This window comes from Acyrthosiphon pisum, chromosome A1 (genome assembly GCF_005508785.2).
Source record: "Acyrthosiphon pisum isolate AL4f chromosome A1, pea_aphid_22Mar2018_4r6ur, whole genome shotgun sequence".
Taxonomy (NCBI): domain Eukaryota; kingdom Metazoa; phylum Arthropoda; class Insecta; order Hemiptera; family Aphididae; genus Acyrthosiphon; species Acyrthosiphon pisum.
In genome coordinates this window covers 130,860,849-130,873,933 of record NC_042494.1, presented here as the reverse complement: position 1 = coordinate 130,873,933, position 13,085 = coordinate 130,860,849, and the positions used below count along the sequence as shown (strand labels likewise).

General features: G+C 27.2%; 2 protein-coding genes across 2 annotated transcripts in view; both read right to left on the bottom strand.

The window, feature by feature from the left end:
* Nucleotides 1–13,085, bottom strand: part of LOC100160247 — a 79,615-nt gene that overhangs the window by 10,986 nt on the left and 55,544 nt on the right. The window lies entirely within an intron of this gene.
* LOC107882879 lies at nucleotides 4,425–10,077 on the bottom strand. The gene is made up of 7 exons (XM_016801953.2): nucleotides 9,612–10,077; nucleotides 8,479–8,776; nucleotides 8,113–8,317; nucleotides 6,975–7,369; nucleotides 6,616–6,802; nucleotides 6,255–6,551; nucleotides 4,425–5,001 (listed from the first exon to the last, which is right to left on the bottom strand). Exons 2-7 carry the CDS (start codon nucleotides 8,748–8,750, stop codon nucleotides 4,675–4,677), a joined length of 1,683 nt encoding a protein of 560 aa, XP_016657442.1. The 5' UTR covers nucleotides 8,751–8,776; nucleotides 9,612–10,077; the 3' UTR covers nucleotides 4,425–4,674.

Genomic DNA, 13,085 nt, shown 5'->3' with positions numbered 1-13,085 from the left:
ATCGATTGTGTTATCTTTAACCGTTATGGTAAATTCTAAGTAAATTTAACTATTTAGGTAATGGCTAAAATATTATCTATAAATCAGCGCTCAAAACTTTTAGAATTAGGTACATACTGCATATTTGTTTGTATTAAAATGTATAGACAACAGATTAATCTTTTTGAGTTTTTTCTTATAATATTGTTTTAGTAACTATAATTGTCTATGATTTATTTATAATTGATACGGGATTGTTAAAGTTATATACCTACTATTGTGCCAAAAATTGTACCGTTAAATCATTTTTGGTATACAATATTACAATGATTTATCATTAAATTCAAATTTAATAAATTCATAACAGTGAACTACTCAATGTCGATGTACACTCGACACTTATAGGTAAGTACTGTATAGCAGAGCAGTTAGGTACCTACCTACTTCCTCACATTTTTGATAATATATTATGATGAATGGAAAATTCAACAAATTTATAATTGATTAACATTAAACACGTTTTTGTATGGTATATCATTTTATTACTATGCATTGGTAAAATATATACAATTTACAAGTACTTAACTGAAGTATGGTTTCTATTAAATTATATATGTATTTTATAATTTATATTTGTTGAACATCTTGGTGTTAGAAGATGGGTGGAATTACATAGGTAAATGACACGGGAAGCAAAATTCTATAAACGTAATTGTATAGCCGGTAATCACAAAGCAGCTTTAGTAGCACAACTGCTCAAGGTTGCCAGAGCATATTATACAATATAGGTACTATACATCAGTTTGTCTGTTTAGAGCTGGATGGTCCAATTTTTAACTACCCAGCTTTTGGGTCTAAAAGGTTAGGGGGCGCACGTACCTGTAGTTTTGCTCAAAAACATGCCTATATAAGAGTATATAATATTATGTACCAATTACCTAATCCAGTATCCACACAATGACCCTCCCATATACGATAATATGTGTGTGTACTTTCAATAAAAGAGAAGTCGTAATATTAATATTTGTAGTACAATTTTATTCAAATAAAGGTAAAAAAAATGTTTATATTGGTTTACTGATTTTATTTATGAATCTTCAAGTTCACTCCCAGTCGCATCTGTTTCACTATATATTCTTCACCCCCCTCCAAGTTGTACACATACACACAATACGCATTTAAATTGAGTTATCTGAAGTCTGAATATAATACCTGACATTATTTGAATGTTTATAGCAATAAATTATATCATAAATGATTAATCATAATTTAAGACTGGTAAGTTTTACTTGACTAGAAAACTGAGAACTTCTACTAGGTGTAACCCAAAGGCCACAATAGATAGTTAAAAGGCAAAATAATAAATTTGGATTCATAACTTTTTTAAATCATGAAATCCGCAATTTTATTATTTTATACCTATACCTACTGATCAAATACAAATAAATAAACGAAGGAGTATAAGAATTTTAAAATTTGAATAAGTTAGTTTCAATTTCCACGTCTAGGTATATTCAATTATTAAATTAAAAAAATAACATAAAAATAACAATTCATGAAGATGAAATACCAAGGTAAGTAGGTACTTCAAATGGCGGCGTTCACGCAAGAAACATGCTTCGTTCATATGTGTTGTATTACCGACGATAATGCATTTCTTATCTGAAATTATTTCAGTAGGTATAGAAACACAAAATATTAAATTTGTAATCAGTATGTTATAAACAATATTAATTTATTATAAAAATAATATTTATTAGCTAACATTTATTTTATACTTTTGACTCGTCAAACGTACCTACTTTGTGGATCTGGACAAGTGGACAACTGAGGGGCGGTTAGACCTGGAGTACAGCTTACCCATTTACATTAATTTGTTATTTTTTATTAATAATATTATATTATATATATTTTATATACCTATATTAAAAGCATTTGCACGGACATTAATTTTTTGAACTTGGTCAATTTTTGATTTTTATTAGTTTTTTTATGTACACAAAAAAATGTTCGCTGTCAAAAGCTTAAACATTTAATACATAAGGTTCCTCATTCATTTTTGTTGGTAGAAATAAAAAAAAAAGTTCAGCGAAAATCTACAATATTTTTTATGAGCGTCTGGTGTAAGATTTTTAACAAAATTCTTCTAAATCACAACAATTTGTAAATTATTTTGAGTTGGAAATTCATAAAAAGTAATGAAAGATTCCTCATAAATTTGTCTACTTTTAACAACAAAAAAAGGTTAGGGTAACAACTAACAGTACCAGTAAATGAGCACTTAAGAAGTTTTTCGCATTAGAAAGCTTTGATGTTAGGGACTTACTTACTGCTTATATGGAGTATCTACTAAAGAAGGTATGTCAAATAATATTTTGAAGAAATCTAAATTTAACTTAAGCATGAATTTTAATTAATTATTTGTTTTTAAAAACCAGTATTCCTAGTAAGTGAACAAAATGTTTCAGTGAATGAACACTCATCATGTACCTGTAAATGAACACTTAATTTATTTTCCATTCGACAGTTATTTTATTAAGCTTTTCAATATTAATTGTTTAATTTAATTTCATTATATTGCCTCTGTAATATATTAATAATAATAATAGTTGAAACTTTAACATAAATCAAATAGTTTTAAACATAATTGAACACAACTCTTTTAAAGCTAATAAAATAGTAATTTAGTAAGATGGGTAAATATAATTTTACATACCTATATTTTAATGCTTTTTTATTTAAATTAAAAATAGAAATGTATTAAAACTTCAACATAAATTAAATACTTTTAAATACCTAGCCTAATAACAGTCTTTAAAACTTCAATTACCTAAATCAAATTTATCTTTAAAAAAATTTAAATAAATAAAACAATTATTACTGAAAGGATTTTTTCTTTTCAAACCTTTTAACAAAATTTGTATAGTTTTTAACGTTTTCTGGGTGTCCAAGGAAATCAACTTAAGACTTAGCTAAAATCCAATTAGCAATTTTATTCCCCTCAAACTGTGTTAATGTACTTTGAGTACCTACCCATTTTACGACACATAGGTACTTTATTGCTTAATTTATTACTAAGTATAGATTTTGGGGTACTTAGCTGTTTCATTATGAACTTGATTTAGTAACTTTTCTACTGTTAATAATAGAGTTGACTGCATTTTATAAATCACCTCGGTGTACTGAAATCTTACATAAGTTTTTTTTCCCACCACATCATTCTCAACCTGTGTTTAGGTAATAGTTATTCATGTTTCAACTACCTATAAATGAATAAATTTAACTTGATTTAAAAAAAAAAAATGTATTTAATAAAATCAGTACCTATGCAATTTGCTGAAATTTGTGTATCTTAATAATCAAAAATACAATAAGAATAGTGAAAACTTTTTCAAATAAAATTAATGTTAATTTACTTGATGTAAATATATTACAGAATTCAATAAATTAACATATTATGTTCTTTCACTGGTTAGAGGGCATTTTTATGAAATCCAATGAATGAACACTAGTTCATTCACGGGTTTGTATCTAGATTCATAGACCAGAGTCGGAACCCTGTTAAAGTAATACAATAACAAATTAAAAAATGAAATGTTAATAATAAACGTTATTCTGATAGTACAAATAATTAAATAAATCATGGTATGAATAACGTGATTTAACATAAATATATTATAGAAATGGCAATTCAGTTTGCCAGTCACAAAAAAGTCAATTATCTCTACTCGACATCTAACCAATATATCTTAAATCATGGTTAGTTCTCAAGAATGATAAATGGTATTTACTATCTACTATCTAGTTAGTATGTCTATTGTTATTTGTTTACCAAGAAAAGTTGTTATGGTGTTGGAACTTGGAATTCTCGACAAATATAAAATATTTTTAAATCACATAATGTAATTATAAAAAAAGCTACAAGAATAGTGACTGTTGTTCAATTTCACTAAGCTCTCAATTAAAACACAAAATATGTAGTAAAAATCTCTATTGAACATATTACTTGATCTCTTTTGGAAATTCTAAAAGAGAGTACAATCTATAATCAACAGTATACAGTATTGATAAATAATAATAATGACTAAAATACAGTTAGCATACTATTATCTATGGTATACTAAAATTTAGACTTAAATTTTAGTCAAATACCTACCCATTCAATTTAAAATTTTGAAAACATGAAATAATTTTCATAAAATGTTGGCTCTTTTGAGCTAATTTATTTATTATGTTTCAGATTATAAAATTTACAATATAGGCAGTCATCACTAATCAATAAAATAATTCTTATTCAAAGTGCATATTATGTTTGCCACTTTAAGAAACAAGGTTTAGCATATTTTTTTATATACAGTAAAAATTATATAATTTTTTTTTAAATAATCAGAAAATCCTATTATAATTGTCAATACATATATTATAATAACCATTCAATTAATGTATTAATGGCCTATTGACTCATACACTGTATACAAAATGTGCACATACTAAGAAAATACCAACTTAATATAGCTATTAGCTGTGGACAAAATAAAATTATTATTATTGTTGAGTAGGTATTTAAAAATAAAATTTAAAAAAACATATTAGATACAATAGGTACATATTATATAATTCAAATTATTTTTTGCAGATTTTGATGTGGAATCTGGGTATGAATAAACCTCAGTACTTATTATATTTTTATATGACTCATTTGGTAGATGACGAATTTTGTGGTTTTCGCCAAGATTCTTTGTTCTGTTGATGACTTTCATTAGACTTATCAACTTGTTGTTTTCGCCAAGATTCATTTTTTTTATAAACAGCAGTTTTATTATCATTATTAAAATGATTTTCAGGTTTAAAATTTATTTGTAATATCTTATTGAACCGAACAAATGTGTTATCAACCATATTTCTTTCTTCTTCATCCCAATTATTATTGAATACTATTTTGTTTACATTCTCGGATAGAACATTCAGAAATTCATTTGCTTTTATTAATAATTTGTCTTCATTAATCAATGGACGAACAAACTGAAATCATAAATAATAATAGTAATAATATCATTATAAAGCAACATAATACATTTTTTTGAGAATTTTTTTATACATACAGCATCAACTGCTGTTAACATGCATTATTTTCAAACAAATTATTCTACTATGCATGTAAAAAATGTATTATTTGTTTTTACTTCTACCTAATTCTTATTATTATAATTATTCTTATATAATTAGGTATGTCATATTTTTATTTTTTTAAATATATTTGATTATGGGGCCGGAGTGGCGCAGTGGTCACGCAGTTGACTACGACTCACACAGTCATCGGTTCGATTAATAGCAAAGTGCAAAAAAATGTGTGTGATTCTACGCAGTCACCATTTTCCCGTGCTGTCGTCCGATTGCGTCATCCGGTTTCCAACTAGGTACCACTCCACTGAGAGTGAAGACCGCACATGACTCCTCTTGGAGAAGGGGGGTAGTATCATGCATATAGTGATATATACATAGATAAATAGATCACATGATCTCCCTACTACCCACTTATGATAAGCATTGTCAAAGACCTTGAGGTCGTTTCAATGAACAAATATAGAAAAAAAAAAAATATTTGATTATGGACGGTTTTCCCCCTCAAGAAATTCAAGTCATTTTACTATTACCTATGTTATCAAATTTACTTATCATGATATAAACAACATGGTATGATCGCAAAAGTCCAGAATTGGTCCAAGCTCGCGCAATACGTCACTTGCTTACCCGTGTTATCATATTGTCATTAAATTATTATTACTATACACTATGCTACGTCACGTGCTTACCGAAGGATCTGACCGTCAAAAAGTTACGATCATACCATGTTGTTTATATCATGTTACTTATTGTATAAATTGTATAGTTTGTAAATATGCTTAAATTAATAAAAAAAAATATATAAATAAATAAATATATTTGAAAATATTAAATTTGGTTTTTTAGAATAATTTACGAATCTTTAATTACTTATAATTTGAAATATTAATATACCAAAATATAAAACATAAACAGAAAACAATGGTATGAAAATATATCCATATTTGATAATAATATCAAAACCACAGTTTATGAAGTGTGAAATTGTGTGTCTAACGTCTTATGACCAAAGGTTATTAAAATATACATTTCCATACCCTGATACGTAATAATCAACTTCAAAAACATGAAGGTAAGAAGCTCTCTTAAAATGTAAGCATCTTTTTTGGAGAATTGATACATACAAAGTAATTTATATATGATTTACTTACCATTAAAAGACGTTTTTTAATAGTATCTTCAATGTCTTGATCAATATATAATTTTAAATAGTACATAATTTCTTTTGGATTATAGTCGGAGTAAATGAAATATATCAATATATGTATTAAAATAGTAAGCCTATTTTTTGGGTTTAGATAATCTTTATACAACTCATTTAATTTCACAACATAAGGAAATTCATGGATAGATTGTAACAGGCATTCTACTTTTATTAACTGCAATGAACCATTGAAATTACCATAATCCTTTGCACGAGAGAAATACATTTTAGCTTTTTCATAATCCTGAAACAAAACAAAAATATTAATAATTTTTTTTCTCCCATCAATACATTTTTAAATATCATACCTTTTTGCGATTTAGGTAATATCTACCTATAGTTAGATGTACCATGCTATTTTTAACATTTGTCAGTTTTGTAATTATATTTTCTATATTTAAGTCTTTTGACAATAAATATTTAGGAAAATGTATACAATGAAGTAATATAGAATTTTGTAGTTTTGTATCACCTTTGGCCAATTCAATTGATTTTCTATCAAAAAAACCATATAAATATGAAATTGTTTTTAAAATATTTTTTGAAAAATTATAGTTTTGTACATAGTATACATAAAATATACGAGTTAGGCACATTAAAATTAGAATTACTAATTTTCATTACCAATTTGTCAATACCTTTTAATTGACACACAACAACTACTTACTTGGCAATATCAGACGAAATATTATAATACTTCTTTGATAGTTTCAGGTTGTTGTGCATTTTATTAACAAATCCTGCTTCCTTATAGAGTTGATAGGCATGAATTAAAAATTTAGGCTTTATTTGTGTTTCATATAAATATAAAGCTTTAGCAATTTCATCATCCCCTGGCATTTTAAATGGTTCATAATGATGTCTTACTCGCTTTTTGGCTTTTAACCAAATGAGTAGCCATTCAGGTTCAACAGAATTAAGGGTGCAGGCTCTATCAGCCAATTCTAAAGCAATATCATTTCCTTTTGGAGGATATTCCATAAAAATTCTAGCTTTTACTGCACAAACTGCAGCTTTTTCAGCTTGATTAAAATTGTTCATTGGTTTAACATAATTCAGTAACTAAGAGAAACAGACATTAGTTAATACACATTAGTTAATATGTATTATCAGGACTCATCCTATACTAATAGGTCATATTGATGAATTTATTGATATAATATGTTTAAAATGAATCTATTATACATTTATACATTATTTCGCATATATTCTAAACAAAATCATTAATATAATATAATCTCTGCATTAAGATTTAATTTATTAAAATTATTTTAATAAGCACACCACCCAAATTAGTTCATAAAAATCAAAAACCTGAAACATGTTTAACCAATATTGATACAACACAAAAATTTTATGTAACTTATACCTGAATAAAATACCATGATCTGAATAACCAATTGACATATTTATTTATTTATTTTTATACTTTTTGCAACTGAATTATTAGTGATCACAATTTATGACAGTATTAGTGTATTACATATTATATACTATTTAAATTATGATAGTGATAAATAATAGTACTTCATGAGGATATTTATGAAATTGATCGTTGTTAATGGTTATTATAATCATATTATTATATTTGTGATTTATTTTTATATATTGATAAATTACCAAGCCAAAAATTAAAAATGATTATTTGATTAAATTGGCAAATTGGCTTATTGGTTGATTGCATGGTTTAATACAGCTAGGGTTTAATAGATATAGCATAATATATTCCTTACAATTTATAAAAACTATATTCCAACATGAAATTAATTAAATTGGCATAAACAAGGTACCAAATAAAAATTTACCTTTTCTGAATCAATCTTCAATGTTAATGCAATAAACACATTGGTAGCCCGAGCAATATGATGGTATGCATCAGAGTACTGTTTGTCTGACTCGTTAAATTTACATGTTTCCATAAATTTAACAATACTTTCAATATTCAAATATGATTCCTTATATCTTTCGCTCATGTAATCTTCATGAATGGTAATTAATTGTAAAAAAAATCTAAAAAATATTACAGTTTCACTTTTATTCTAAGTATTTTATCTGAGTTTATTTTTCAATTATTTTATATCTCTATAATGATATAACTGAGTACAATATTTGATTTATAAAATCATACACTTGTTTAAAAAATTATTTAATAAATCATAGTTTACAGTTACCTATAAAAAACGAATTCATCGCCTTTGCCCGTGTCATCCATGTCTATGATCATTTCTTGTTTTTCTTGAACTTTATCAATGATGTTGAACTTAAAACTTTGATTGAATCCTGATAATGTATAGATATCCCACGAGAAAACGCTTTCAAAACAATTTTTGATATTCCTTAGCTGTATCTTAATGTTGTTATCCAATCCGAGTTTTATCCAGTGGTCTTCGTAGACAGACAAAGTGTCCTTCACATCTGCCAAGGGATTATTATACCCGCTCATGTTTCAGCATACAAAACACGAGTGTACTAAACCGACAACAACATAAATATTATTACTTAGAGTCACGGTTGTGTAAATGTGTTTTATTCATGATTAAGTAGTGCATTCGATTATTGGATATTTAGATGACATATTTAACAACAATGACAAACGCATGATTTTTATTCTACATTTCTATCTATATAGTATATACGTTATGTAGCCATCTAGGGTGGTGTAATTAAATGAAAGGGTTATCAATAATACTAATAACTAATAAGTAACTATACTTATAACTATACTATAACTATACTTATTTAGTAATAACTAATAGGTATCTAACTATTATCTATTATAGTCTATAGACAATATTATTATAATGGACAACTTAATTAGCGGCTGTGGCACTGCAGTCCCCCTTGAAATTTCAGAAAAACTTAAAATTGGTTTCAATTTTTTTGTGAACATAATATAACATATTTATGTATGACGTAACCAATAATCATATTATAGTTAACATTTTGTGAAGGGTGCTTAAGTCTAAAATTATTTTTACCCATTAGGTGGACAGGTGGTAATGGACCCACCAGCTACCGCATAAGCATGACAGACAGGATAAATGTTGTGACACTTTTTGGGCGGTCAAGACTCAAGACTGAAATTATTACAACTGATGACAAAGTATAGTTAGGGCATTAGGTATAAATGTGTAATAGGTACAGTAAGCGAGTACACCTGGCGACTGGAGAATTTAGGCCTGAGGGTCTAAGTGAGACGCCGGTTAAAGTGATATTTGGAAAAGTAAGACGGTCCAGAGCAGTTGGAAATCGGCATCGACTTGGAATCGACCTTAAATCTATAAATTAAAATGTAGGTACTTACTTAGTAATAGTACAATCGATTTAGACGTTCAATGATGGCAGCCTATATTCGATTAATTAGATTGTAATTATAGACACCTATTAAATTGTATGTCCTATTGTGTTGACCACGATGACGAGTGGCAACTAATGGCGATATCACTGCTACCACAGAATAGGACAATATTACAGTACTATAGAGTTATACTATAGAGTTCCACTAACTATAATATATTATAGACTTAAGTTACCACTTATGTCTTATAGTAGTGACTAGTGAGTAGCGGACTAAAATAGTAAAATAATGAATCACGCATCCACACGTAGTGAAAAAATATTATTATAATATATTATTATTCACTGCCAAATGCAAATATGCAATCGCCCAACTCAGAAGTCGGAAACTCAGAAACCAGTTTTAGTCAAGCGCGCAACAATGAACAATCATTGTTATAATTAAATATTATTAATTTATATAGTGTTGTGGCGCCGAACTCTTGTCTGTCACCCGACCAATATTTTTGTGTGGTGGGTGCAAGGTGGTTGTACCGCGGACCATGGACCGTGGTGTGGGTAGTATAATAATTTTGGGAACAGGCAACAACTTCTAAATTGTTTTCTGTAAATTTATTTATCTAAGTAATTATTATTAAATCTAAAACCCATTAAAATGTATCGTCAAATAATTAATCTGCTCTCCGAGCAGGCTGTTGACAATGGAACCAGCTGACGGGTATTAAAAATATTATCATTTATCAATATAGATTATAGACTATAGACATTGTTCTATGGTATAGGCATGGCATTGTATAATATAAAGTATAATGTGTATTGAAATCACTAAATTGCTTTAAACATTTTATTTTAGCACTATTCTATTATTGTTCTATGATTCTATTGAATAATAAAATAAAATAAATATTTTTAGTGCATTTGATATCTTTAAAACATTTGTCTGTATCTATAATTGTTTTCAAGATTATTGTGGGCCCTAATTTTTAGTGTGCACCCCCGGAACCAGAAGTCTGAGCACACCTATGCCTATTATAGAATATAGCTTCGTTCACAAGGCGACAGTTGCATGACACCAGTGTCGCATATTCCACGATTTAGATATACCACACTAGGTGTCACGACACACAAAATCATTAGTGTCATACTCATTTCATACTCATTAGTGTCACCGTGAGGCTTAAGAATATAATATATTTTATGTTTAATTATGCTAAAAGGTATAACTTATTATAAGTAATAAATATTATTAATAAGAAAATGATTCGATGAGAATTCGTTTATGTGTTGCGGAAAATCCAAAGTCAAAAAAAATTAAACTTCAAATTTTCATAAAAATTAAATTTTGAATTTTTGATTAACTTTATTTTTTGTTAAAGGTAGAAAAACTTTAGAAGAATCTTGAATTACATTTTTAAATCTTAGGTAAAAATAGAAAAATTTGTATGAATTTCTGCAAGTTTTCGATATTTTAATGAATTTTATTTAAATTCTTACATTGTCTAATAAGTCATAAAAAATTATTGTGAATTTACGCTCAACTTTTTTTTTACTTCCACAATAACAAGAACATAATATGAGGAAACTTTTATTAAAATGTCATGTATTTTGACCGAGGGACAATTTTTTTATCGACAAAAGTTAAAAAAAATTAATAAAAATCAGAATTTTCGTGTGCCTATTAATAGCTCAAAAAGAGTCGACATTTTTTGTAAATTGGATGGCGATTAGAAAATGGTAATATAAACATCAGGTGAATATTTAAATTATCTACAGTTGTTATTCTTTTAGTCAAACTAAAAAACTAAATCGATATTTACTAAAATCGTTTTCCATAATTTTTTTAAAAACTTCTGAAAATATTCCATTTTTACCTCTCTAAAACACCAACTAAATTAACTTTCCTATCACAAAAGATCTTGAAGTTGAAAATCCAAGCATTACTACTTACTGTATATATACAAACAAATAAAAATTAAGGAAAAGCTGAAATATTTACGCAAAATCTATTTAAAAAAAATCAATTTTGTTTTCTTGTCGAAAAAAAATGTTTTGCTCTATAAGAAACTAGGAACATTTAAACATTTAATACAAGGCTCCTCGTGTGATGTTACTAATGTAATTTTAAAAAATAAACATGAGCGTAAATTCACAATAGTTTTTTGAGTTAATAACTCAAAAATGCTCAACCATAAATACTTGACAATTTCACCAAATGTCTATTTATAGTAGCTTTTTGTATACATGGTATAATTTTTAGAAATATTTTGTTTCTGTTTGAACCAGGCGGGTTTCTGTTAGGCGGAAATGGCAGGGGGGCTTGGGGGACTTCAAACATTGTAATAGCCCACCCCCCCAAATGTTGTGTTTTATGTGAAAATATTTGATATATTATATTAACCAATTGTACAGTAGCAATTAAAATTAAGATAACATATGTGGTAACACTATTTTAATTCTATGATAGGACTTTCATCTAAAAATGCATGATCTAAATAATAGATAGGTATTTACAACTTACTGCTACAACCGTGGTATTATCTCAGGTCTAACCGCGATTAACGTCTTTATTATTTATGGCCGACCATGGGTTTCATTTAATTACTAATTAGTGGACGAATGTAATGTTATCAATATTCAATATTTACTTGGCTAGCCTAACCACCTAATACCTGTATAATAAATGTGGATTTTGGAGCTAATAACTAATGTGTTAATTTGTTTTAATTAGTGGTTACTTCCTTATTATTTTATAAATAAAAATAGAACAATTGTGTTACAATAATTTGAATACATTTCATTCTTTTTTTGTTGTATTTATATTTTATGTGTACTAATAGGCTGTTAAAATGTATTATGATCCAATACAATAAAGTATGCGACACAATGAGTTTTTTCATTTTTGTTTTTCGATTGCTATCATATTATTTGAATAAAGTTTTTTTTTGGTTAATTTAGCCCCCCCCCCTCTGAAATTTCAATGGATTTCCGCCTATGGTATCAACACTAACTATAAATATATAAATAGTTGATAGTTCTCCTTAATATCATACATTCATATCTATGATAGGTATGCGTACCCGCATTATTGTGAATTCATAAAAATACTTAGAAACGACCCAAGCGAAAATAATTTTCAAATCCTCTTTATTCTGCTTCAGAATATAACATTTAAAATAGAGACATGTCTAGTTATCATTTCAAAATAGTCAAAACAACATTTCAGATTCTGAGTCCTGAGTGGAACGATGAATGTATTGATTTTACAATGATGTGTGTTTTTTTTTTATTTATTTTTTTTTTATTTTTAATTAATTTTTTTTTTTTTTGTGTCTGTGTACACGATAAGTAGTCGAAATAATGCTTCGATTTTCAACTTCAGTATCTTGTTCGATTGGAAAGTGAATATTGTTGGTGCATTGGGGAGGTCAAAATTTAAAATTCCCAGTAATTTTCAAAAGCGCCAAGAAAAACCAAAGAAAAA

Coding starts and splice junctions, on each gene's coding strand:
- LOC107882879 (XM_016801953.2), bottom strand. CDS start 8,750: ATGAGCGGGTATAATAATCCCTTGGCAGATGTGAAGGACACTTTGTCT. Junction 6,803..6,974: donor ATTTCGTCTGATATTGCCAA/GTAAGTAGTTGT, acceptor TTTTTTTGATAG/AAAATCAATTGAATTGGCCA. Junction 6,552..6,615: donor ATTACCTAAATCGCAAAAAG/GTATGATATTTA, acceptor GTTTTGTTTCAG/GATTATGAAAAAGCTAAAAT.